The sequence below is a fragment of the Thunnus thynnus genome, chromosome 11, assembly GCF_963924715.1.
Source record: "Thunnus thynnus chromosome 11, fThuThy2.1, whole genome shotgun sequence".
NCBI lineage: Eukaryota > Metazoa > Chordata > Actinopteri > Scombriformes > Scombridae > Thunnus > Thunnus thynnus.
Genome location: NC_089527.1, coordinates 17249966 through 17277535, shown reverse-complemented (window position 1 = coordinate 17277535; position 27570 = coordinate 17249966). Strand labels below are relative to the sequence as shown.

Genomic DNA, 27570 nt, shown 5'->3' with positions numbered 1-27570 from the left:
ATAGATATACTATACATAATTAATAAATATCAATCCTGCAATAATGTTATTTTGTTTCATTGACTCTTGTTACTTTGGCAATGTTGTTGTTGTGACATCCATGCACATAAAGCAATTTGAATTTTAATTTGTGTGTGCGTGTGTGTGTGTGTGTGTGTGTGAGAGAGAGAGAGAGAGAGAGAGAGAGAGAGAGAGAGAGAGAGAGAGAACAACTATTACTGTGGTTGAGATGGAGTATCTTTTTACTTCAAATATATGAATTCTTCTTCTACACCTGAAAATAACAAAACTGAAAGACAGAACTGCTCGATTACATTTACACTTATTTTGAAATGTCTAGCCGGAAAAGCCTGTGTTTATCCTGTCTCGTGCGCAGGTTAATTGCAGTGAGTTGATAGTAACTTCCTCCTCCAATCCTGGCTGTTTGGCTTCGTGCTGCCGCCGACGTAGTGCGAGTTGTGAAGTCCAGACAGCGCTAATGTGTAAAGAAGGACAGCGTTACAACATGTATCCCGATTTCTTATCACTCCCGAACACGAAAACCGAGTGAATTTCTCACTTTGTTTGTTTTTTTTGGTTCACCGAGCGGACGACGGACGATAATGTTGGCGTCATGTAGTCGGCTCTGCTGCTCAGACTTTGGAAAACAAATCGGGTATTGTCGGTGAAATCTCGGGAGATGGCAGAATAGTTCGACTTGCGCCAGTTGACGATCCCTCATAAAGCACTTTGAAAAATTACCCGCAAGGTAAGTTTAATCCCCTCTTATCGTAAAAAATAATTGTAATTGACGCAGGCCTGTGATTTTACGGTCAGTATTATATTCTAATAGACATTTTCGTGTACGCGGTTAGAAGTTTGCTGATGAGCTGGTGACGTGCTCACAGACGAAATCTTGTCTCTGTCTCTGTGCTTTTCTTGGTAAAATCTTGGCCTGTTTAATCATTGTCGCCACACATATATTTATTTATCTTCCTCAAGCTTAGACTGTGTGAACAAATGCCAGCATATGATCTGGCAGAGGAGTCGCCTTCACGTAGGTGAGCCTATCATTTTTTTTTGGGGTGGCCGAGTCAGGAAAATGTTTTTTTTTATTTATTTTTGGCTGGTTGTTGATAAATGGGTTTATGAGCTAAAGGCCAAATGACTGAAAAGAAAAGTCTCCGTTTCACCATTGCGACTTTTTTTAAAAAATTGAATGTAATTTGAATTTAGCGATCAAATCGAGCTCACAGAATCGCAACTAGTTGTGACTTTTAAGTTTATTGTCATGCAAACAGTCTTTGGGAGGGTCTGCTCTGCTCGACCGTGTGTCTCATCATCCCATGCTGAGCACTTTTTTAACATCACAATCCTGCAGTCTTTGGAGGAGGGGGAGTCAAAAACACTTACAGTGATCTAGGGTTCAGTTTGAAACTAGTTGGTAATGAAGAATCACTTACATATTACAAATGTAATTCCTACACAACATGTAAAAGTATTTGTTGACATGCCCCCCCCCCCCACCTCCTCCCTCCTTCCCAATCAGACCAAACAGGAAATGGGATGTGATAAGATTGCAGGAAATCAAACATAAAGCCAGTAGACCTGCTGATGAGAAGGTGCAAACTTCATTAGAAAGGTGTTAATGCTGGCTGAAAACATTCAGAGATAATTGTGCCGATTAAAAGATGTGTGAATGGGAATGTCTCACGCCGTAACGTTCCTCTCAGAATCCACTCAGACAATGTGCTAGATCCTTTCTCCCACAAAAATCACATTCCCACATACTAATCAAGTTTTTTTTTTCCTCAGTTAGTGGCCCAAATGTCTGGGGAGAGCTTGATTTTTTTTTTTTCTTTTGGATTTGCTGTTGTAGGCTGTGTGAATGAGCAGAGCGCAGCCAAGCTCCTTTTTTTAATTTTGAAAAAGAATTAACAGTGACACACTTAAACCGCTCAGTTGATATGCTGCCGATGTATACGCACGACAATCTGACAGTCCAACATATGCAGTAATAGTGTCTGGAACAGGAGACTATTTAATCAGCGTGTATTAGCCTCTCAAAATGTGTTTGAATACTAATGACCTCCATCAGGTGAAGCTGTAATACATTGATTGTAGGTGAGAATTAAAGACACAAAGCTTTTCTTTCCTTTTTTTAGCAGCCGTATTATGGGATGGAAAGAAATTGACGAAGTACTGGTTGATGACTTCGCAGAGCAGCCTGTGACAGGGTTAGAGGGCTGTTTGTTAGTGGCTCTGTGTTTTTGTGGTTGGTTGACAGTCTGGAGAATGCAACCCCATAGCTGACCAGTCACTGAGGTCTGGCCTCTTTGTGGGCGCCCAGCGTTCTCAGTGGCTTGCATCATGGAGTCTGGCTGATAGTGGTCAGATAATAGGACGTCACACAGTCTGGCCTGAAATATGGTTCAGTTCCAGGGGATCTTGGGGATACTGTTCTGTTCTGTTCAGTGGAGGCAACGGCCTGATTGTTGCTGTTGTGATTAGCCCTCTCGTCTCTTGGTCTACAACAATGTTATTGTATGCTTTTGGGGGCAGTGTCATTGTTTCAAACAGCCTATCTGTGGTAATGCAGTCTACAGCCAGTTAGGAGGTTATCTGTCTCAGTGCATCTCGAACAATAAGACTAGTGTGGAGGACGTTTAAAAGCACAGGCGCAGTGGCCGACAATATTTTCCTCCTGAATTTGTTTCCAAAAGGATTATTTTTCGGGATGTTTAAACATGTGGTAGCTGTGTAATGATTTATATTGTTAATCAAGTTTCTCACTGTCAACAAGTTGCTTTGAACAATTGAAACAACTCGTCGATTAATGAACTAGACGACTGACAGAAAATGAATCGACAACAATTCTGTTAATCAGTTAATTGTTTAAGTCATTTATTAAGGAAAATGCAAACACACTCATTCCAGCTTCTTCAGTGTTAATGATTTGTGGCTTTTCTCTATTTCATAAATTGAATAATATGTTGTTGGGTGATTGGCTGCTGGTAGTAATAAAAAAAACAAGCATTGTGAAGATCGGTTGGACTCTGTGAAATTAAACAATTGATTAGAAAAATATCATCAGTGTAATTGATAGTAGAAATAATCAGTAGCCCTATTTTGAACATGCCATATTATACTAAACTATTAGAAATAGACCTTCAATAGTAATCTGAAGGTTTTGAGTCTTACACAGACCTCATTCAAGTTTTCATTTCCAAATTATGACTCTTGAATTCTTTGGCTGCAGACATCTTGGCCTCTATGTTAGAACACTGTCATAGCCGTTCCTTTCTGAAAGCCATAAAGTGTATAATTTGCCCACAGAGGTCTGAGCACTTGAGAAAGCATGAGGCGAGGGTGGGGGGTATGTCGAGGTTGGGATGGGGAGGGGGGGGGGGTCGATAGACCTTCGATAGCAATCATCTCTTCGTGCACAGTAATTTGGCTGTCAGAAGCAGCTGGCAGTTTGGGTTGGAACAATATGCAAGTGGAGGGAGAGGGAAGCGCTAGCTCAAAAAAATAAAACCCTGAGCGAGTGGTGGGGGTTGGGTGGTGTGTGTGTCTGTGTATATATGCATATGTGTGTGTGTGTGTGTGTGTGTGTGTGGAATCAGGTTACACAGTCTGTCATTAACGAGAGAACTGCAGTTATGAGACCAAGATAGACTGCTTCAAGTCTGAGCAAGAGTCTGAGGCTCGTCGCTCTTCCATGTAGGTGGCTCTCAAGTTAGGAAAGAAAGGGAGGGAGGAGGGAGGAGATATGTCTGTGTGTGTCTGTGTGTGTGTGTGTGTGTTTGAGACACAGTATATGAATGCGTGTATGCGGGTAGGAGGCGTCAGCTGAAGGATAGAAAGGGGGAAGGACTTGGCTTGAAGTCTAGCGTCAGAGTAGCAACCTTTATGTGAATCTGTCAGCTATCTTGCTGCAGATTTTGGCCATGTGTCTACGTGTGTGCGCACGTGCAAATGTGTGTGCGTGTGTATATATGCTGACTTACTATAAAGTTTGACTAGCAACAGATCTGGCATCAGATGAGGCAGCAGGCTGCAGAGGAACACCGCATGTGGGTTGAATTTTCTTCTGCTCTATGCTCATGTCCAATTTTATAGAAAGGGGCCCTCTGTCTGCAGTGATATTTTTAGTCAAAAAATCCTTGAGCCTTTTAATAATTATCAGCCCAAACATATCGCGATGAGGAGAGCTGTCTGGGACTTGCGGGCACTGCAGTCTCAGCAGGACACGGGAAGTCGGAGGGGAAAAGAGAATGAGATAAAAGACTGCCTGTGTATCTGCCAGATTTTAGTCTTGTTTTGTTGCAGTTTGTGAGCTTGAACTCCTTCTGGTGGCTCTAGCCTGCACAGACTTATTGATCTCTCTTATTCTGTGTTCAAATGTGGATGAAGACCAGTGGAGACAGAGAGAAGGGAGATGAGACACTACTGTCTGCACAGATGCGCACACACACACACACACACAGATCTGCAGTGCTCGTGGCTCCTCTCGTCTCTTCTCTCCACACTAACCCCAGACAGCACTGGAGACAGTCTGCAATACACATTGTATGAGCTCTTCAATCGCTTCAGTGCTCTTGTCTTATTGCTCAGCTGTTAGGGGGGGAAAGTTATGGCTGCTGCCTCTCACTGATCTCATTCCCAGTCCCAGGCATGGGCTCTTATTTGGTGTGGGCACTCTGTCTACAAATTGAAAATAATTTATGTTTCATTTCATGGGTCATAAGGTTGTAAACTGAAGTAGTTCTGTTATGATGGTTGTAATTTGGAGTCACATTGATGGGGGTTTACTTGACTTAGTCCATTCGATTTCCTATGTTTGAGCCAAATAGGGTAGTTGTAATGTTTCAGTCATTCGGTGGTTTTGATATGCAAGTAGATCAAGCAATATGACTGAAGTTCATATAATATTGACATGAATATTTTTTTCCCTATCTATCTATCTATATATCTATCTATATATCTATATCTATCTATCTATATATATATATATATATATATATATAGATATAGATATAGATATAGATATAGATTGTCTGGCAATTGTTTGCAAAGTTAGTTAAATGTTAAGCATTTTACGTTCAATGAAATAAGCTGTGTTCCACAAATAAATGCAAATAGAAAATGTCTTAATTAGAATTTGCTTTGAATCATCAATTTGGACATAAAACAATATGATCATATCATAGTGAGATCATTTAGTCCGTCTTCACAAAAGTTAAGATAATTGATGAATTGTTTAAGTTATTTTTAAAGCAAAAATGGCAGCAATTTGCTGGTCCCAGTTGCTCAAATGTGAAAATTTCCTGCTTTAAAATGTCTTTTAGAATAGCAGGAATGATCTGATCCAATCCACTGAATCAGTATTGTTGCCAATTCTGAAATTATTAAGCAAATCGGATGTCGGCCAATTGAATACAGTTTCCTCCATGCATTTAAGGCAGCGGTGAATCTTTACTGTGAACCTGAAGTGTTGACAGTGACTTTTACAGTTAGCCAATGTTACCAAAATGTACTCCATATCATATCATCATCTGCAACGTTATATAGAGACGCTTTCTGCACTTTCTGTCAGGAGTTTGTTTGAAATTTTGGTCGGACTAAATACGTTTCATTACATGTTTAACAAAGCCTGATTTTAAAAAAAAAAATGGCCCAAGAAATGTGGACTGACATATCTGTTGTTAACATCTTTTGGCAACTGGAGTAAAAAAGAAAAAACACCACAAAGAAACTATGTTGCCCAGCTTGTCAGTTTTGATCTGTGTATGACGTGTATGAATGTCTCGATCTGTAGTTACAGCCTCACATTAGTGTACACGTATCTAAAATCAGCTCCATACAGAGAGCTTAACGGACTTTACATTGCACTGGTATTGGATTGGTATTTGCCCATATTTCTACAGACCAAACAATTAATTGATTAATTGAAGTTTTTGGTAGATTAGTTGATAATGAACATAACTGTTGTTTACAGCCCTGATCATCACAGTATCAACTAAACAATGATAGTGAACTATTACCCAGCCCTCGTGCATGGACGTTAGCATTGTAACTTTCCATTTCTGACTTAATCATTAAAAACTGTTCACTACTAGTCCTAGAAGTTCAGGAAATGTCTGGGCCATAAAGAGTCCGTTGACAGCAGGATGTAATAGCTCAGGGCACCTGCTCTACGGAGCATAGTGCTGTATACACGTTTATTGTTTTGTTGCCAGCTGTTTGCTGAGTGATTATCATCATGGTGGTGAATGGTTTGGTCGATGTTTGTGGGTCACACAGGGAGGGGTAACATATTAGCCCTCTGACTCCTGTAGCTCAGTGGGCACAGAATCAATCAAGGCTAAATATTCCCTGAACTTTGAGTATCAGCACACACAGTTCTTTGGTTGGTTCGCTTGATTTACATGTTTCACAAGGAGAGAAATATCTTAAAAGGGTGTACTGCGGTACAAATCAAGGTGTCCTTTTGAGAAAAGTATTGCCACAGGGCAGTGAACTTTGTGAGATGGTCTTTGGAGGGTAAGTGTTTGTGCATTCCTCTGTTGGCAAACATAGCTGAGGGCCATAAAGACGGTGTTTGAATTGGCTGTCTCAAATGTTTTGATGGCTGTGTGAAAATGAATGTCTAATTGCTATGGTGACCATTGCACAGAACACTTGTTAACAGTGTCTTCTTCACAATGCTGTAAAACCTTCCAAGTTGTGTCTCACGAGATGTCAAGCAACACAAAGCCATAATAAAGCCTCGCGAGAACCACAAAATTGCTATCCTTGTGGAGATACTTGCTCAAGTTGAGCTTCTTTTGTGTGGGTGATGTTGTGTCTTATCATAATGTAGAACTTTTTGCATTGTCTTGTTGTTAGACTGTCGTAAACCCCCAGTCTTTCTATCTTAAGTTGTCCTCTGTCTCTCTTACAACTACTGCCTTTGGGTGTTCTGTCTTGTCTGCAAACAAATCAAACTTTATCATGAAATTTTATTGGAAACAAAAGTGAAATAAAAAACGCTCGTCTGATTTTAGAGTGTTGCAGTGTGTGTCAGGGTGGTGGTGTTTGTGCAGAGGTGGAAGGTAGGGTGGGATTACATCAGGAAGAAAAGGCAACTATTGTCTCTGATTACATTTGATCTAGGCCAAATACACTGTATGTGTGAGTGTGTGTGCACATTCTCGGTTGCGCTGTATCCAAGGAACAAAAACCTGCTATGCTGTTGCCTGCTGCAATGAATGTGTTAGTGAGAATTGGGCATTAGCAAGGGGGCATTTGCATTTGATTACATTCCTGACATTGTGAAAGGCCGCATTCACACCAAATCCGGCAATGCGGGAAAAACGACAGTCCTCCCATTCATTTCAATGGGGGTAGTGCATTTAGGCTGCAGGAGTGGGGACCGCATGGGGTTCAGCAAAAAAACACAGCGGCCGTCCAGCAAGAAGTTGAACCAGAATCAACTTTCGCCAAAACGTAACCCGACTACATGCTGCGGTGGCCAATCATGTAAGCTGGCGATCAGACCAAAGACGCCAATGGGAAGAAGAACCTTGTTTACCGTTTAGCATTGTAGCATTGTGCTGTTTACCGAACAACTGTGAAGATGGAAGAGAGATTGATCGCTGCCGTGATGACCTTTCCAGAGTTGTAAAACCCTGCCATGAGGGAGCACAAAGATGTTACTAGGACGAGGGGAGGACATTTCTCTTTGTTTGATAACTTTTAAAAGTAAAGTTAGACTTTGTCAGCGTCTCGACTCATACAAGACAAGAGGAAAAATAGACAAAGCGCAAGCAAGCTGAGAATGCGAACGTGAGAGAGAAGGCAGTGGTGGTTGAGCGAGCTAGAGAGTGAATGAATAGAGGGAGCGGCGGTAGCGAGAACAAAGCAGTGAATCAGAGAAATAAAATGTAATTGCAGTTATGTTGCACAAATAAACAATGCCCAACTTACATTTTACCATTACACAAGACTAATTTACAGGGAAATACTAGTACGGTGTTGAGTTCAAAATATTTCTATAATGGTGCCAATACCTGAGTTTGTTTTTTTGAGTGGCTGAAACTTGGAAGGCACTCAGCAGCTACACATCTCTCCATTCTCTGTTTAAGATCGGCTGTGATAGATATAAAATGAGAAGTCCTGGTCCACCTTAAAGGTCAGTCCACCTTAAATGAGCTTTGTCAGGTTAGGCTAACGCATTGTCGCTAACTTTGAGGCTAAACCCTTTTGATAGACTAGATTTATTAACTGACTAGCCTGTACTATACATTTACTGCCAGATTGACAACTAAGTGCTAACCTTTCACCGTCACTTTTCTGCCACTCACTCTATTCGCTCAACTACACATTTGCTATGCACATACGTTCCTAGCTGCCCTATTCCTTAACGGAGCTATGCTAGTCTTATAAGAGTACCTTTCACGTAGATATCCTTTGAAGAATGAGGAGAGGGAGGATGACTCAAAACAGTTCCGCAATAACATAGGGAGTTATCATGCTCACACAGTGTGCGAGTGAAAATCATTAGCACCCTATTGATATTAATGATCGTGTGAAATTTTAGCAGCCGCACTCATAATTTTGCAGTGGTGGAGCACCGCTGCAAACACTGTTCTTTTTTTCTATTTACAGCCCAACAATTCATCAGCCAGTCATTGTACAATCTGACATGCCTCAAAATTGATGTCGTACGGTCTGACACAGATCTGTGACCAAGATTTTATTAGACCCATCTTGCACAGTGTGAAATGCAATGAACCTGCAAGAGATATCTCACAGAATGCAGGGGCCTTAAGCCAAACGAAAGCTACACAACAGGCCTCCCACCAGAGATGACTGGTGTCCTAGATGACAGGGCTCATCAGATCTGCCCTAAATTTGTTTGCCTCATTTGTTTTAATAGATGACACTATGACACAAGATTTTTATTTCCTCAAACACCACAAATAATGTATTTAATATCATTGATTAAGAATTTCTAACACAGCCAAACTTAACGGAGAACCATTATGCTTTATGTAAATTGTCGACACGTTGTGAAGTAGCCCTTAATTTTGTTAATCCAGGTTTTTATTTGATTTGTGCGTTTGTCTTCCTGATGCTCAAATATAATTTAAATCCAACGCTGACATATGAGTCATTAGTGTCCATCCTTCTTTTTATGGAAGGTTATATTGTACTTTGTGTGTGTCCGTGTGTGTGTGTGTGTATTCCCTCGTTCCCTTCTAAAAGTTTATGTTGTTTCCTTTTTCTCTGACTTAGTTTTAGTCACCCAGAGTGTTGTATTTGACTGTGGGCAGAGAGTGTTTTTTAGACCGAGGTGAATGTGTTGATTTGCTGAGCCTTAGCGCGAATATAAATGTGGGCTACTGCAAAGAGGACGACTTTCACCCTCAGGTCTGTATTACACCCACATCCACCTAGGAGCGAACCATCTGTGTGTCCCTGATGGCATGCTGGCACTTTGGCTGTCTAGGTCTGGGTCGGGGACAGTGACGGGGACACAAACAGCAGGCTCTGCATCGCTCCAGTCTCTGCCTGTTTCTTCCCTCGCCGCCCTGCAGTTTGCTGCAGTTTCCTCGGTGCCCAGGCTATTTGTGCCATGGTAACTGTGCCAGGCTGCCAGCTCAGACACAGATTCCACCTCTCGTCTCCCTCTTTGCCAGCATGATGACTCAGCAGCTCCTGCAGGGCTTCCAGCCTCCTCCCTCCTCAACCTTAGTGAAACACCATGCTCATCAGGCAAAGAAGTGTTTTGTCATTCTCTCCTTCTTCCTGACCTGAATACAAAACAGACCAAATTAATAAAGCATCCAACTAGACTATTACAATTCTCTTTACTGTTAAAAGGTATTTTAACAGTCAGTTTTAAAATGTCACCTAGAAACAACAGATGGTAATAAAATCATAGGTTTAATATGACATTTGAAGATGAGTAAATCACTGTATTTGAGTGGCATGCTTAATCATCTCTATCTTATTACTTTTAAGATCTGCTCAACGTCTTATGGAAGTGCTTATCAAGATAGGCCTCTGGAGTGGGATAACTGGAAAGAGTCTGGGAAGGGAAATGTGGCGTCACAAAGTGCAAGTGCTGATGTAGGATCACTTTCAAGTCCCTCCAGCAGCACTCAGCAGGAGTCAACCCAACATACTTTTCACTGGGCCAAATCTATTTCAACTATTTCTCTTGTGCTGTACACACTTGGGGCATCTTGTATTGAGCTCCGTGTGGTTTTTATATTTCCATGTGCAAGCTGAGTGCTTACAAATCTCAGCGGCACTGATATCATGATACAGGAAGAAGTACTATTCAGATATTTTACTTCAGTAAAAAGCAGAGTACAAGAATTGTCACCTAAACAGACAACAATGGATCTCTACGGCACTGTCGAATAAGCTATATCAAGCTTTGACTACACAGACAATGTGTTAGTAAGTGAACACCACTTTGACATATGACCTCATAAGTACACATCCAGGAGTTACGGAGCAACATTATTACTTTTGAGTTGTGTCTCTGGGAACCTGGTAAATGAAAAGTCAAATATTCACTCTCTTTTAGCTCTGTTTTTGGTCTCTACCGGCTCCTGTGAAAAATATCTGGCTCTTTTAACTGCTAAATTGTTGACAGTGTTCACCAGCTACTCGCTAACTGTGTCTGTTTGCTGTCTGGTGCTGAGCAAGTAGTGTACAGTAGGTTGTCATATGGTTTTGCCAAAAACTGCTATGAGAGTGAACCAGAACAGTAAAGTTGCAGCCAGCCAGCAAAGGATGAGCTGAAACTCACCATAAAGTTTCGTAGAGCTGAGGAGAACCGCAGAGTTGGGTGATTGGTAATTTTAGAGTTACACATTATGTCATTTGAGACATTGTTATTCAAAAAATACAGCTTATACCTGTTTTTAGTACACTACATACAGTAAATGTACTTAGTTGAACTGCAAAACACTGGCTCAAGACACTCATAAATGGCAATGAATATGAACTGCCTGACCTTTCAGAGGTTTAAGAAGGCAGTTAAATTGAAGGGATCAGCTTAATAGATGTTAAAACAAGCAACTTTCACACCGTTCATATGTAAAATAACACTTTGCCATCTTTTCAAGCTCGTGTGAAATTTCCCTCTGCATTATGCAATAGTAAGACCTATTAGATTATCAGCTCCAACGCCAATGAATGAACACGGAAAAAGTATTAAGTTATAATTACCATGTGGTTTTCATACCGGTTTACTATTTCAACACCACATCAGGATATAGGAAGAGGGAATAAAAGGAAAGATGGGGGTTGAGACAGATAGAGGGGGGGGAAATGAGAGCAGACCCTTGGCAGGATGTCAGCTCCTTGAACACATACTGCAGAAGACTGCCAGAGAATTCAATACGCAGGGATAGAGGGCTGCAACACACACATACACACAGCGCCATAAAGTTGTCTGCTCAGATCGCAATCAGTTCTGCAGATGCGAGCCCTGACTCTCTCCCTCCCAAGAATCCCTTCTGAGGTTTCCAGTATCAGGACAAGTCCTGGCTGCGTATTCATCAAGCAAAGCTGTTAGCTAGTTTGATATGTTACCAGCAAGCTATGCCTCATGTGTGGATGAATGCGGGTGCTTATGCAAAATAAGCAGTGTAGTACATACAGTAGAATTAGCATTTGGCAAATACATGCATAGACATGTTTCGGAGACCACAGCTCTTGATAGCTTACTTAAGAAAAAGTGTATGCGTGGGCGAGAGGAATTGAGAGTGAGATCATTTCAGTGTCCCGTTGAGGGTCTTTCAGCAGCAGATGTAAACAAATCATTGCAGCAAATCATTTACCTACACTAATTGAGGCCATTAAGTGGAGCTTCGTGACATGCTCTACTAGTTAATTGAGGTGAGTTATTGATCTGTCAGCTGCGTGTGAGTCAGGATATTGTGCTCTTTGTTGTCTCTCTACATGAGTGATGTGAGTCAATATCAAGATAACTCAGTCAGACAAAATCACTTTTTTTTTTCCGAGGCTCTTGTACTCAATAACGCTTCGCTCCAGACTATTGTCTCTGACTCCTTTCGCTCGTCTCTTTGTCCCGCTTCCCCCCGGCCCCTTGGCTTCACCGTGGCCCAGCCGACCGTCTCCCGCCAGCATGGTGCTGTTCTTCCCACTGTCCCCCTGGGCACTGACACCAGACACGTCTTTGTCCCACTTCCCTCCCTGTAGCCTACCTCACTGTTGCAGCCCACCCTGGCCCACACTGTCTTTTCCACACTGGCCCCAGTTCTCTGCCCTTTACTGACCCGCTGTCCCCCAGTTGCCCCCTGGCTATACCTCCCTTACCGCCTCCTGCCCGCTCCCTGCCCCCATCGCTGCTCCCCTCTCCCCTGGTCCGAAGGGAGCAGACAGAGCTCCTGATTATCTCTGTGTGGCAGCCTCTGTTTTGTGCTCTGATTAAAGGAGCAGCATGTGGTCTGTGTGTGAGCGGCCCGTACAGACGCCGCTGTTAGGCTAATGCTAACATTACGTGCTTAATCATTTATGTCTGGGAGACGGGCACAAAGGCTTGGGGGGGGGGAGGGGTGTGGGCACTGGGGTATTTATCAGTGGCACAGATGCACTCAGGCGCACACACACATGCTGCCAAGATAACGGCCGCGGTGCTTAGTATGGCATAAACGGGGCACGCTCCAGGCTATGATGTCTCCACAAAACTCACATATCATCTTTGTAAAATGGGTAGTTTTGGGGGGGGGGGGGGGCTTATAGTGTGAGTTAAACTGGTGGTCTGTAAAAAATCTGCCACTGTGGGGAAAAAAACAACCAAATAAACAACTGCTAGGCGTATGTGGACGTTCCTGCAGACACATTAAATATTGAAGGATTAGACTGTCTCCAGGTCTTTAAACGATAGTATGTGGGCACCCACACTCATTCTCCCTGCTGTGCTCCTCTCCTCTTTCTCCTCCTCCTCCTCCTCTTCCTCCTCCCCTCACGTCTGTCTGCTCCTCTCCCCTCTGTGCCAAGCAGCCTGTCCCTCCAACACACACACACACACACACACACACGCATGCACGCGCACACACACACACACACACAAACATCAACACACACACTCATGCACGCACAGAAGCAGCCAATAGGAGAGCACCAGTCTCCCCATTGCTTGCCACTCATTGCCTTGTTGCCAGGACAACAGGAAGGCATGAGACCCACTTTACTTGAGCATTTTAAACTTGGTTTTGACTCTTTTTTTTTTTTTTTTCTGAAAAAAGAAAGGTCTCCCTCTGTAAAATTGCTCTCTCTAATACTCTTAGGTCAACAGCAAATCCTGTCATTACCTATCTGTGTCTCTTGGTCTTTTGTCTCACTGACCCGAAAGATGCTTTACAAATGTATGAAAGCTATTTTAATGCATCAATGTAGAAATCACCATCCTGTATTTTGGAGGCAATTGCAGACCTTTTTTCCTTGAAAAACACCCATATTGATGAAGCGGTTTTGTTGTGTCTGTCTTTTATTTTCCCCTCTAGGTCTACAATGACAGCTGGGGACATGTTTCTTTTAGTTTTCATCGTCCTGGTCCTTCCCTGCTCTAGCTTGGAAGGTAAGCATCTTCCTCTTCCAGCATGTCGCCACACTTCAGACATAAAAGACAACGAAGGAATTTAGCTTTCACACTAACTATAAACGAGTTTAGTCACATTACAGGAGCTCAAACACTGTCATCTGGAAAGGTGTGTAGTGGACGTTTGTGTTCCCACTTTTATTTCTTTTATTCTAGTTAACATACACACAGTCTCTCACCCTCTGTGTCTTTCTCTATCCCCCTCAAGCATCTTACATGCATAGACCAATCATTCACACAGCTTTTTTTTCCCCCCCTCTCCTCACCCTGCTCAGTCTGTCTCGCTCTAATATGCTGTCTCAGTTATTTTAAACAATCAACGTGGTATGCACATTCAGAATGCAGTGAAAAGTGGAGCAAGCCACTCTACGTATACACATGCATACTTACAAGAGGGATAAGCACTGATCATTTACTGTCACAAAAGATGAAGGGGAATATTATTTGCATATGATTGGTTCCCATGCTGCACTCTTATGTACAAGGACGAATTCTAACCTGTTCTCATAATTTTTCTTTTCCAGGTGAGAGCAGTGTGAGAAACTCTGAATGTTTGTGTGATGGGTCGTCTTGTATCAACGGGGAGCGGTGTTTCGGCCAGCAGTGCTTCACCTCCCTCTCCACAGTTAATGGGACTTCGGTCCTCCAGAAGGGCTGCATTGTGGGTAATGAAGCAGGCTCCTCGCGGTGCGAAAGCCCACCGACTGCCGAGCTGGTGGTGGAGTGCTGCTATGGGGATTTGTGTAACATGAACATCTCCTTGCAGCCACAAGTGAAAGGTGAGGCATTTGCATCGGGAGCATTGTAACATTGTGTGAAAAACACCCCGCCTAAAAGTCAGTCAGGAGAACCAGGATTTTTATTATCATCGCCATTTAAAATAGTTAATTATCTGAAATGAACCATTTAGTCTTTTTAGAATACAGAGGAATGAGAAAGGGGTCATTTTGTCATCCCATTATCCTTTACCTTGCTCCAAATTTTGTGTTTTCTGAGTGTTTTCCACAAGTGGGCAATTTGTGGTAGCTGAAACCTTGCAGAGGGTCTTGTACTGGTGGGAAGCTCAGACAGATGTGACACTTCAGAGTTTGCTGCAGAACATCTTTATTAACAAGCCTAGCAACAAATTTAGGAAATAATTTTACAAATCTGCCCAGGACTTTTCTTGTTGACTCGTTAATCAGGAAACAGTTTCAGCTGTATTTCCATTAGGACTGGGCAATGTGATTCAAATCAATATCACAATATTAATGCTTTATGGATATACAATATTTCCTTCATTGATATATATCCTAATATGGTAAATGTATGCAAAATCACATAAAAAAATAATCACATTTCTGTTCAGTGCAATGAATTATGTTCCACTGTTCTGCATTACATCACCAAAAACCTTTGATAACAGAGTTTTAAAAAGGTAACAAATACAACATTCATGCAAAAAACAGATTGGGAGAAAATCTATATGTGGAAAAGACTGATGTCAGTGTTAGATTTTAAATATGGAAAACATTTTCTGTCAAAACTCTACAACTCTAAATACATTTCAACTTACTAGAGTGTCCTCTGCAATGACTGGCCAACAAAAAGACTTTTTCAACTTGCATGTTTTCTCATCTGAGTAAATGCCATTTAATATAATGGCATACTAATGGTATCGCTCTAATGGGTTTCCCCCCATATCTCTGTTTCCTCTTATCAGATGTTGAACCGTCTGCTGGCAGACCAGTCCTCAGAGACCAAGAGTGTTTTTGCGAAGGCGGCGAGTGTGAGCGTGACCATCGATGCACAGGCCAGCACTGTTTCTCCTCTCTGAAGATGATTGATGGGGCGGCTGTCCAACAGAAGGGCTGCCTGAGGGACGACGAGGAAGGCAGAGCCACCTGTGCCACGCCACCCTCATCGGCCCATGTTGTCAAGTGCTGCCAGGGCCATCTGTGTAACATGAATGTCACTGTGCAAGCTCCAGGGAAAGGTGACTTTGTACACATTGTACACATTTCTCTTGGCTACCGTTCACTATAGACCTTATGTCACTTAAGACTGTGCAAAAGTGACAAAAATCTATTTGTGCTTACTTTTTAAAAGCCATAAAACACAACAGGAATATTTGTAGTGCACGAATAGCTTTATTTATCCTTGTTGGAGGTTTACCCGCTAACCAACTAAATCATTTACCTGAATCCTTTGCAGAGGAGGAAGTGAAGCCTGTGAAAGAGGAGCATGAGTGTGTATGCGAGGGCAGCTCATGTGCGACAGGGAATCGCTGCATGGGCCACCAGTGTTTCTCATCTCTGACTGTCAACGCCGGCTCCCTGGTGTACCAGAAAGGTTGCTTTAAGGTCTACGAGCAGAGCACATTGACTTGCAAGACCCCACCCTCCAGAGACCAGATTGTGGAATGCTGCCATGGACGCCTTTGTAACATGAACAGCACCGTGGAGCTACCTGTCAAAGGTACAGTACTATACTTCCCAGAATGCAGTTTGAGCACTGTTTTCTGCACCTTTTTGTCAAGGTGACACTCAAGAGCTCCATCTGTTGACGTCAGTATTGAACCATTTTAACCAAAACATCCTTCCACAGAAAATGCTGCCTAGATTTCATCTTTTCAGAGTAGACCACGTGGGTTAGTTATTGCTGTGTTGGAGTCAAATTTATTCATCCCTCTTCTGCATTCTCTACCGAGAGGGCTCCGCCATCAGCAGTGAAACTGTGTGCCACGGCTGTTGTGGATGTTTTCTGTTGACCTGAATTACACCTCTGTGCAGTCACACTCCTGGCACCTTATGAAACAGAAATGGGAGAGACAGTGGGCAACCAGAGGGAGGTTTTGAATATTCTTTAGTCATGGTTCACTTCCTCTCTGTCCTCTCAGAGGCTGTCAGAGCTGTCTGACAGGAGCTCAGGGGGTGAAGCCACCTGGGAATTACAGAGAGGCAGATGCAGAGAGCTGTTGTTGCCCTTTTTTTCTGTTTACCTGCACTTTTCCCTCCACAGCAGTCTTTTATATTGCATAAATAAATAGTTGTACCTGAAATATCTTAGCTCTCTCTCTCTCTGATTATAAGGGAAATATGCTTATTCGCTTTCTCGCTGAGAGTTACATGAGAAGATCCATACCACTGTCATATCAGTCCACTGAATATGAAACTAGCAATAACAGCTAGCAGCCGGTTAGCTTTGCTCATCTTAGAACAAAGACTGGAAACAGCTGGCTTCTCTTTTGCTTAATCCATACAAAAACAGAAGTGTAAAAACGACAATTTGTGGTTTTACCAGGGGTTATGTGTTTAACTATTTCTTGGCCAGGAGCAGTGACTTCCTGGAGTCTCTGCTGGCTGCCTGGCAACCTCAGGGTGATGACAAGACTCAAAAATGCCTCACTAATACTTGAGATAATATTAGCAAATAGGAATTATTTATGTTGATCTTACTCAAGGCTCCAGTTGGATGCGGTGAACCGCATCTTAACAGTTCATCTCAACAATTTGCATGATTTACAGATAACTTATTAATTTTAGAGAATTAACTGAATGTCCTGAAAAATGTTCTGGCGCTCACTCTGATGTAAACATTCCTCATCCTGTGAGGTTGCTAGAAATACCATTGTATGAAAAAAAAAAAAAATTTCCATATAAATTTGTCTAGCTAAATGCATCATTTCCTTATGTGTTTGGTTTAAGTCTAGTGAGCACCTAGAATGTGTTGCTAGTTATGTGTTTATGGGAGAAAGAGTTCATTATGTGAGTTGAGAAAAGGGGATCATTGTCTGTGCTGCGGGCAGAGCTGAGCAGTCTTTCCCTTGGAATGTTTGGAAAGTGTGAATGGTGGTCAGTTCCTCGGGCTGGCCTCTGCTGACTTGATGAGATCCACTGTGTGTGTGTGTGTGTGTGTGTGTGTGTGTGTGTGTGTGTGTGTGTGTGTTTGTGTATGTGTGTGTGAACGCTCATACGCATTTGTGTTCTGTGTGCACCCCCACGCTCAGCTGGTTTCTTCAGACGGTCTTCAGAGTGCTGCAAACCTGTGATTTGTGTATTATTGAGCCTCAGCATGTGTGGTCCAGTCAGAGGAAAAAGCTACAGCAATGAAAAGTTTCCTCTCCAATGTACTTTATTATAATCACCTCTCCTTGAATCATAGTTAAGTTCTAGTTGATGCTCCAGTTTGTTTACTTCAAGCAACTATACTCACTCTCTTGACAGGCAAAAACCACAAAAAACAACCTTTATTTTGTGTTCTAAAAATGTCCAAAATGATGACCTGATTGAAGTAAATTTTCCTCTTCCCTCGCAGCTGAAGAGCTATCGAGCTACAGTGTAACCACGCTGGTTATCGTCATCGTAGCGCCCATCATTGTCCTCATCATCCTCTCTGCCATCGCTATCCTGATGTTTAGACGCATCCACCACAACCAAATGGAGAGACTAACATCTCGAGATGCTGAATATGGAACTATCGACGGCCTCATAGCATCCAACGTGGGGGAGAGCACTCTGGCGGTGAGTAGTGGATACATAATAGTGGTACAGTATGTGCAATATTAAGCCCAATCAAACTTCTTTTCTTTATTTTAACCCATTCATTTTCCTTTCTATACCAGCTGCCATATACTGTAGGTTTTGTAAATTATCCACAACTTCTAGTGAGGCACAAAATACCTGCTGTGTGGAAGATCTTTGAAGTATGTACAGTGCACCTGGGAAGAAAACACTGGGTGGAATGGATACCTGAATGATGTGGTTTTACAAACTTAATGTACCTCACCATAAATGTGCACTGTACTCACAGCTGTATTATGTTAGAAAATATAGACCATGACTCAGGAACAGATTATGTTATATTAAATAACTTCAGGCTCTGTTAAATACAAGTTTGGTCAGTTATACACAGTACCAGTCAAATGTTTCTCTTGAATGACAAAGCATGTCTTCTTCAGCCTGATCAGAATTGAAAATATTGGCCGGTTCGGCTGCTTTATTTAAATACTGATGTTAACAAATATTTTACTGTGCCAGGAAACATTAATACCCTACATTTAGTTGTCTTGTGAAACCATTTCGAGTGTGATAGCAGCTTTCAGTCTTGTTTATGATTGTGGGTGGTAAGACGGCTGTTTTCTTCGATTACAGAGAATCCCTTTTAAAGTCATGCTGGAGCGCAAATATGTGCTCCAACAACAGAAATGGAAACCCCATCTGAAACTATGTGTTGCATTAACTTAAGGGATCTCATCTGATGAGCAAGAACAATGTTTGATTAGGGTTTGTGGAGACTTCCTCCTCTTCTTTGTACACATTTGAACTATTTCCACACAACAACACGATACAGACATAATAATTGATACGATAAAACTTGGCACTGTCATTGTATTTGGAGAGTTTAGCCTTATATGCCAAGTGCGATCAACGCCAAACATGGCACGCATAGCGTACTGACAGTAAATACAAGTCAAAATAAAACCAGTCAACTGGATCTGTTGTTGTTAAGTTGTAAATGTTACTTTCTGCAACTCATTAAATGAGTAAATCACTGAATAGAGAGCACAAATAATTCCCAGAATCCACACGTTTGTTAAATTAACTGCACATACTGAAGATAAACTGTAAGAAGCACACTGGTAATATATAAGATTTTAATTTATTACAGTGCTTAGTGTGTTTATTAGATCAACATGTGCAAGTCTCAAAAAATGATTAAATTCAACTGTACAGACAGTCAATTATGAACTTTGTGTATTATAATCTCCAGAGTGTTTGGTAATTGTTATGTAAAAACATTAAAGCAGCATATGGTGGCTGCAGTTATATGGCTGTATGGGGGCATTAGAGCTGTTGCTGGAATTTTTAAAAAAGTCTTTAAAGTTTTTAAAACTTGTTTTTGCTTCTTCCTCGTCATTTTTCCTGTCCGTTAGTGGAATGTCTTTCTCTATTTATCTTCTCTCCCATCAACCATGGATTGTGAGTTTTCTGCATAGTGGTTTATGTTTTGAGGCCCACTAAACTGATCCAGAGTTTAGGTGGAGTCCTGTGGTTAGCGTTTAGTCTGAAAGACAACCCAGCACATTCACTGGCTCACACACTATGTAATCAAGTTCAGCAGAGACAGCTCACAGTCTGGCATGAGCCCTAAAAAAATATACGGTTGTTACTGTCCATTTTTCTGATTTCATATCCTCACAAGACCATACTTTTGTACAATAAGAAACTAAAGTGATCGGATTAAAAACATTTATGTCACATATGTAGTTATAATCTTATGTCTTCTTCGGCTCTCGTGGAACCAAGGATCTCTTTTTGTGAGCATGTTTAAACTCTTCAAATCTCAGATTATCACATACATATTCTATTAAGTTACTTGGAAATAACATGTGTATATATGTGTTTGTTTGTCAGAGAGAGAGAGAGATAGCTGATTTTGGCTTTCTGTCAAGCTATTTTCAAAGTCCATCTATGCACTTGGCAATGAAACACCCAAATATGGAGCCACATAATGTTTGTTTCAGCATAATTAAAAAATACTTGGCAGCACCACATGTATGAGAGAGGTTATTAGGAACAGTGGTGTGGCTGTGAAAAGCAAATCGGACTGAAACATGTGCTCGTCCCGCTACATCCTGCCGCCCAGAAGTCGTCTCTGATTATAATGATATTGCTGCATTCTGATTGCATTCTGCTACTTAACAGCCTGGCCCAAATACACTCTCCTAAAAACAATCCTCCTGTACCAAAGAGAAGGATTTAAACTCTCCGCAGAGCTACTCATTCATTTTATGGCCTCTGTCTTGCATTCCTGTGTTGTCATTCCAAATTGTCTCTTGCATTATGCATCTGTTTATCTGAGGCATCACTCTCCTCTGTTGTTTTCAATCCTAGTGGTTTGTTTTTCTCAGCAGCTGCTGGCTCTGTTGCTCCGCACTGCCCTCCTGTGTCGGTGCTTGGATGCTGCATGTCTTATAGCTGAGATAAAAATAAAAGGCTTAGCAGCATTGCGCCTGTTTGGGAGTCTGGCCCTTGGATTAGATAAAATCTCCAGCGCCCACACCAGTCACCAGGGAGGGGGTGGCACTTCTGTTGTTTACTCAGCAGGGGGCACCCTGCACCTCCAGCACAGACACACACCCACACACATGCACACACATACACACACACACAAACAATATCCTGGCATACACACAGCTTGCCCCCCTCCATCCCTTGTGGATGCCACATCAAAGGCGTCCTGCTTGTTAGCTTCCATCTGAGTCCCAGATGCTCCTTATTTCATCATTTTTAGGCTCTAGCCACAAGATTACTGTGGGAAGGTTTTCATTCAGATGGCTCACTTGAAAAACATACAGGCACACATGTAAATATATGTATATATACACACACACACACACATTTAAATATACAAGCCCTTAACTCTTTTTTTCTGTTTTTCTCTTTCTAAGGATCTGCTGGATCACTCCTGCACTTCAGGAAGTGGCTCAGGACTCCCCTTCCTTGTTCAGAGAACCGTCGCTCGACAAATCACACTCAATGAGTGCGTGGGTAAGTGTCCACTTAAACACTGTGTTGTTATTGACATTAGCACTGTGTAAAAATATGCAGCCTCCTCATTCATTTCAATGAGACCTTTGTGTCAGCACAGTGGGGGTGCCAGTACAGAGGGCTTTGGGGAAAGAAATGTGGCAAAGTCCCACAAATAAAGTTGATCCTGGCTCAGCTTTTTTTCTCTCAGAGCAGCAGAGCAGAGCAGAGTATATAGACAGAATACAGTGTAGAGTTGTGCTAATTCTGTTTACTTAGATGTTTTGAGGAGGAGGAGCAAAGTATCGCTGACTTTTCAGAGTTAAAACCTGCCACAAAGGAATATAAACTGCTGTGTTGCAACTTTGCCTCTGATAAGCCTTCAACATGGTTTGTAAATCATGTTTTATCTGATCCTAATACACTTTTTTTTATTCCTGCCTCCCAAATGGATGTTCTAAGAGCACCCAATACATACAATACAAATACTTAATCCACAGCAAACATACCCTTCAATTCTACAAGTCTGTTTTGCAACAATAGTATCAGATTAATTTTGGATTACATTTTTGCTCAGAGCGCAGTCTGTGGATTTTGTCCTTCATCACTTACACAGGAAGTGCCTTGGGATGGGATCTCTTATTAGCTTGAACAGAAGGAATGATTACAGGGAGCAAAACCAGTTTCAGTGTTCATATGGGCACCTGGCTGTTGTTGTGAGCATGTCTTTTTTTTTTTTTTTAAATTTGAAATAAATATTTGGGTTGCAAAACAGGCCAGCGCTGTGAGGATATTATGAAAAGGAGCCAGAAAGCATGTGCAACAGTCCCAGCAATCAAGTCCCCAGAGCCAAAGTAGCACAGATTTTATTTTTGAGAGTGGTTGCAGTATGCTCAGTGTCAGAGAAAATATCACCAACAGCAAACATAATTTCTTACGGACAAAAACGTCGTCACAGTTATTGGTGTTCAAGGTTAAGATAGTTAGAAGTTAACTCATCGCCCCTCTACATCACTTCTGTTGTCACATTTGGTAGTCGCTTCTGAACTTCCCAAGAAAATCCTAACAAATGAAATCTGCATGAATTGACTTTTTTTTGTAGGGGGCAGCACAATCAGATTTATCATTTACACAGACATCACCGTATCGCTGGCTTAAAAACTTGCTACGGTGAATGTGGTAGTAAACTGTCGCCTGTACACATCAAGGAGACAGATGCATTGATTCAGCATTCCTTTAGGATCGTTTTTCAGCTCCCCTGATAAATGTAACTCCAATACTCACCATCCTTTTAGCCCTGTCTTGTTCCCAGCAACTTCTGAATGTGACTTTCTTCACTAGTCAATCAGTTACTTTGTCTGCTATTTGGTGCAGGGCAGCCAGCAGACAGTGACTTTTATCCCATCTTGTGCTGGGAAATGTTTCCTGTTGAGGATGGTCAAGGTTAAAAAAGATTTGCAGAGCTGCAGCATTTTCTCATGACAGACACATTTGATTACATGTTAACAGTTAAGCTAGTGATAAATGCAAGTGTAAAGTAACACATTATGGGAAACACAGTGTTATCAAATCAAACCTTTTGAAACCAACCACTGTTTAAGTTTGATTATAGTACTTTTATCGTTTAAAGTTATTTTTTTGTTTTGTCATTTTTTCCAGATGCACAATCAATTCTCTCTTGACATTTGAAATAGGTTTACTATGGCAGTTTTCTACAACAGTAACTCTCCCTAATAATGTAGTTATTGTAACCTGCGTTCACCCTTTTCCCAGACCGAACACTCGTTCACCCCTTCACACCAACAGCGAACAGGTTTTTTCGTGTCTCTGCGTCGTTGTGAAAGGTGTTTCCGTTGGTGCTGTTTGGTCATTTCTCCCACGTTTCTCCGCACCAGGTAAGGGCCGTTACGGTGAAGTCTGGAGAGGGCAGTGGCAGGGAGAGAGTGTCGCTGTCAAAATCTTCTCCTCCAGAGATGAGAAGTCCTGGTTCAGAGAGACTGAGATCTACAACACAGTACTGCTGAGACACGAGAACATTCTTGGTACGTAGCACATGATCAGACTCTGACGAATCCGACCCATAAATGCATATGTATGTGTGATTGCTAATTAAACCCTGCTTAAGCAAGGTGTTTATACTTCATTTTAAAAGTAAGCAACACGTGAGCAGCACTTTGTCTTTCCTGACCATTTATTGAACTGTAGTGTCCAAACATGTCCAGATGATTACATGTTACCAAGCATGCGTAGGATCAAAACCTTTCAGCATAATTAACATTATTTTTATTTGTCTCAACGTAGGCTTCATAGCTTCAGACATGACTTCAAGGAACTCCAGTACGCAGCTGTGGCTGATCACTCACTTCCACGAGATGGGCTCCTTATATGACTACCTTCAACTCAGCACCCTTGATGCGTCCAGCTGCCTCCGCATGGCGCTCTCCATCGCAAGCGGTCTGGCACATCTCCACGTTGAGATCTTCGGCACTCAGGGCAAACCGGCCATCGCCCACCGAGACCTCAAGAGCAAAAATATATTGGTTAAAAAGAATGGGCAGTGCTGTATCGCTGACCTCGGTGAGTTGTAAAAGTTTAATTTATATATCTGCTTTTAAGATGTGGATGGGATGTATTTTTAATCCCTTCACAAACAGTGCTGCCCTGTTGAACCAGTCATGACAAACATAGTTCAATCCCACTAAACTTCATTTTTAATTCTAGTGGAGATCCCAGAGTTTACAAAGATATAAATATGTCAAGCTGAATTTTCAGTAAATGTGTAGAAAATGATGCACAAGATATTGTGAATATTTCCATTGGATTGAATGGTGCAGCCATAACAAACAGGAAGTATGGGGTTTGAATATTTCACTCAATATCATATAGCTTCAATAAAGAGCTGATCTGAGCTGATACATCATAAGTGTAAAAAGGTTTTTCACCACCCTCAAGCTCCTGAAAGAGTTAATTGTATCTTATGTTTCATGAATGTTGCATAAGAGATGCATCTGCAGTAATATCAGAAATATCAATCTATCCACTTAGCCTTACTTATTGTCAATTTAGGAAGAACAACCACTGCTAGATGTGCCACCCGGCCCTTAACCAAAAACACATTTGGAAGAACTCGGACCACTTTATCCAATACACTAATGTTCCATTTGCAGATACTTGAATAAAAACGAATCCAGGTACAAGCCCTAACATCGCGACAGGCCTGATGTACTAAAGTCTGTTCCGGATGACGCATTTTGCTGTCTTGAAAAACATGGTAGCGGCTGTTTGTGTCTGAAGCGAGTTGTTATGATGTAGGAGTACATCCTGTGTAGGGGAACAGGTCTGTTTACGAAGACATTTAAATCAGCGTGTGTTCGGTGTTTTGTCCGCACCCCAGTTGTCTGAGATGGAAAACATAGTGTTTTTTGTTTTCATGCTAGGTCTGGCTGTCATGCATTTTCAAGACACCAATGAGTTGGATGTGGGCAACAACCCGAAAGTGGGCACAAAGCGTTACATGGCCCCTGAAGTGCTTGATGACTCCATTCAGATGGACTGCTTTGAGTCCTACAAAAGAGTGGATATTTGGGCCCTGGGCCTCGTCCTGTGGGAGATCGCCAGGAGGACAGTCAGCAATGGTCAGTAAATGTTTTACACATATTTTCCTCAATACCATAAACTGAGGGAAATGATTCCCTATAAGCAGAATAATAACCATGAATATCATATATGTTAATGATCAGAAAAAACAGGTCGCATTGATATTACACCAGTTTTACAGAATTAAAGGATGGGTTCACAGTTTTTTAAGTCTGTCTTAAAACAATAGTCAGGCTCCCAAATAAACATCGAAGCACGTTTTTCTCATTACTTCTGTTCATACTGGCTGTTAAGATATTCTTTCATAATGCACTTTCAATGTAAGTGATGGGGGACAAAGTTCACAGTCCACACAGAAATGTATTTACAAGCTTGTTTGAAGATAATATGAGGCTCCAGTCATCCAAATTAGTCTAATCAAGTGAAAAAAAAATTTGTTACAGTCTTTTTAGTCCCCAAAGTCCCTCTTTTTGGCACTATCCTTCCACTGTTGCTGAACAGGAAAACACTGTCCCTCAAGACACAAAGAGGGAATTTTTCACTAAAAATACTGTAACTGTGGAAGATATCCACTTTGTTTGACTAACTCAGACAACTGAAGCCTCATATTATCTTCTGATAAACTTTTAAACCCCTTTTATGCTCAAAATGAGGACTCTGGATTTTGTCCCTTACATTGGAAGGTGCTATCGGAGGGGAATTTCTGAACAGGAAGAACTACTACAGCGAGCACAGCCTGTTTCAATGTTCATTTGTTTTAAGACTTGAAAAACTGTTAACCTACCCTTAAACACAGAATCATTGCTTTCATTAAGACAAAGTAAAAACTTTTCTGCTGTTGATGGGAAGATTTGGCCTTGGTACACACACCCACATTCACTGTCTGTGGTCTGCGGAGAAGCCAGAGGCATCTGATGTGAAAGAAAACCTACTTCCTCCTTTCACTGTCAAATGGGTTTATCGCTTTATGTAAAGAAAAGGCTTTCAGTAACATTTGGGATATTGATTTACTCCCGACACAGTAACCTCACATCTCCGTTTTTCCCCAAGGCTGCACTTAATGCAAGTTAAGGACAACACTGTGAATTAATGAATTCTGTATGATACTCATTCGTCACTATAAATCGCATTGTGCATTTGTCTGAAGTGATTTGATCTTCAAAGTGAATCGCTGCGTACTCTGCTCTTCATGTAGGCATCGTAGAAGACTACAAGCCGCCTTTTCATGACGTGGTCCCAAGTGATCCAAGTTTTGAGGATATGAAGAAGGTTGTGTGTGTGGACCAGCAGCGGCCCAACATCCCAAACAGATGGTTCTCAGACCCGGTGAGTATTTTCAAAGCACCTTTTTTTTTTTTTAATTAAAGTTTGCGTGCTTCTAGGGCTGTGTGATATGACGATATATATCTAGTGATGATAGAATAACGTCTATCATTTCATAATATGCTCTATTGTTTATTTCATTGTGTCACAGATCAAACTATTTACGGCAATATTTTTCGTCATTTGTCCATCTTTTGCATTTTAAGAGTAATTCAATCCATGCAAAAGATGGACAGACACACACCAGAAACTATTTATTCATTGAATTTACAGAAAATGTGCTATATCATGATGTGTATCATTATCAGGATATAAGATTTTGGTCAAATCGCACAGCCCCATGTGCTTTTTGTACTAAAAGCCTTTCATTAATATTCACTTTTCTAATGTTGACATGTGACACACTGATTAATTCATTTTTCCTCATTTATTTCCAGACTTTAACCTCCATGGCTAAACTCATGAAGGAGTGCTGGTACCAGAATCCATCAGCCAGATTAACAGCGTTACGCATCAAAAAGACTCTGACAAAGATCGACAACTCTCTGGACAAAATCAAAACAGACATTTGAGCCTGCCTTGAGAAGAAAGGGCACATACTAAACTAAAGGCCTTTGAGGACATCCAGAGGGTGGACCATCTATAGAAATCTCAGAATACAAGAGACTTTGATTGGTTCCGTGCCCTTATAGTGGCACAGACCTATATTTATTTTAAAACACTTGGCGGGACACATTTTGGCATCCAAAGATGGCTTACCAGGCATTTCTGCCAGTGGTCTTGGAAAATAGGAAAATATGTATTCATCTCGTAACATAGGAGCTGGACTGTTAGCGAAGTTCTTCAAGGAAGAAACAGTTACCCGGGCATTTGAGTAGACTTGCTTTTGTTAGATTTTGACACATTTTTAGTTTGAAGACTGTCTGAACATATTATGTTTAGCAATTTCACTATTTCTCTTTAATTGTGCCGCATTGTTCATTTGCATTGTGGTGGATTTATTTGGAAAAGACATCAACTTGCCAAGTTAATCTGCGTACTTTCATAAACAGTGATCACAGCAAGGAGTGTTGCAGTATCTTTTACTTTGTTTCTCGTGCATTGCTGTTTACAATGCTGTCAGGAGGGTTCTTGGGGTTTCATCAATCATGTAACATTTAGTTGTATACACTACATCAATGGAACTTCTTTTCCTGAGATATCGTCCAACTAAAGGTACTCTGCCGCAAACCTTTTGTATATCACCGTAGATTTTACAATTAATTATGTACCTGTTCTATGTTTTGTTTCTTCAGCTTTACAGAGACAAATGCTAAAAGAACAAATAAAATATCTGCTAGATGATGCTGAACTCTATTCCTCCAGAGGCCTGTGAGTAAGCCTGTAAAGCCTGTATACTGTCTTAACGCGTGCATTGTTGTCTTAATGCGTGCATTGTCAAGTAAATGAAGTCAAACTTCAGCCTTTTTTAATTTCTTTAACATTTTATATCAACTAGTGATTTCTATTGATTAAATAGAAAAAACTGTA

At 41.4% G+C, this 27570-nt stretch overlaps 1 protein-coding gene across 1 annotated transcript; it reads left to right on the top strand.

The window, feature by feature from the left end:
- Positions 1-403: 403 nt before the first annotated feature.
- LOC137192613 (activin receptor type-1-like) lies at positions 404-27570 on the top strand. Its single transcript, XM_067603438.1, has 12 exons — positions 404-748; positions 13515-13588; positions 14134-14388; positions 15312-15584; positions 15803-16066; positions 17906-18111; positions 21042-21141; positions 23016-23162; positions 23422-23697; positions 24558-24755; positions 25913-26043; positions 26478-27570. Exons 2-12 carry the CDS (start codon positions 13522-13524, stop codon positions 26610-26612), a joined length of 2052 nt encoding a protein of 683 aa, XP_067459539.1. The 5' UTR covers positions 404-748; positions 13515-13521; the 3' UTR covers positions 26613-27570.

Coding starts and splice junctions, on each gene's coding strand:
- LOC137192613 (XM_067603438.1), top strand. CDS start 13,522: ATGACAGCTGGGGACATGTTTCTTTTAGTTTTCATCGTCCTGGTCCTT. Junction 15,585..15,802: donor TGTGCAAGCTCCAGGGAAAG/GTGACTTTGTAC, acceptor AATCCTTTGCAG/AGGAGGAAGTGAAGCCTGTG. Junction 18,112..21,041: donor TGGGGGAGAGCACTCTGGCG/GTGAGTAGTGGA, acceptor TCTCTTTCTAAG/GATCTGCTGGATCACTCCTG.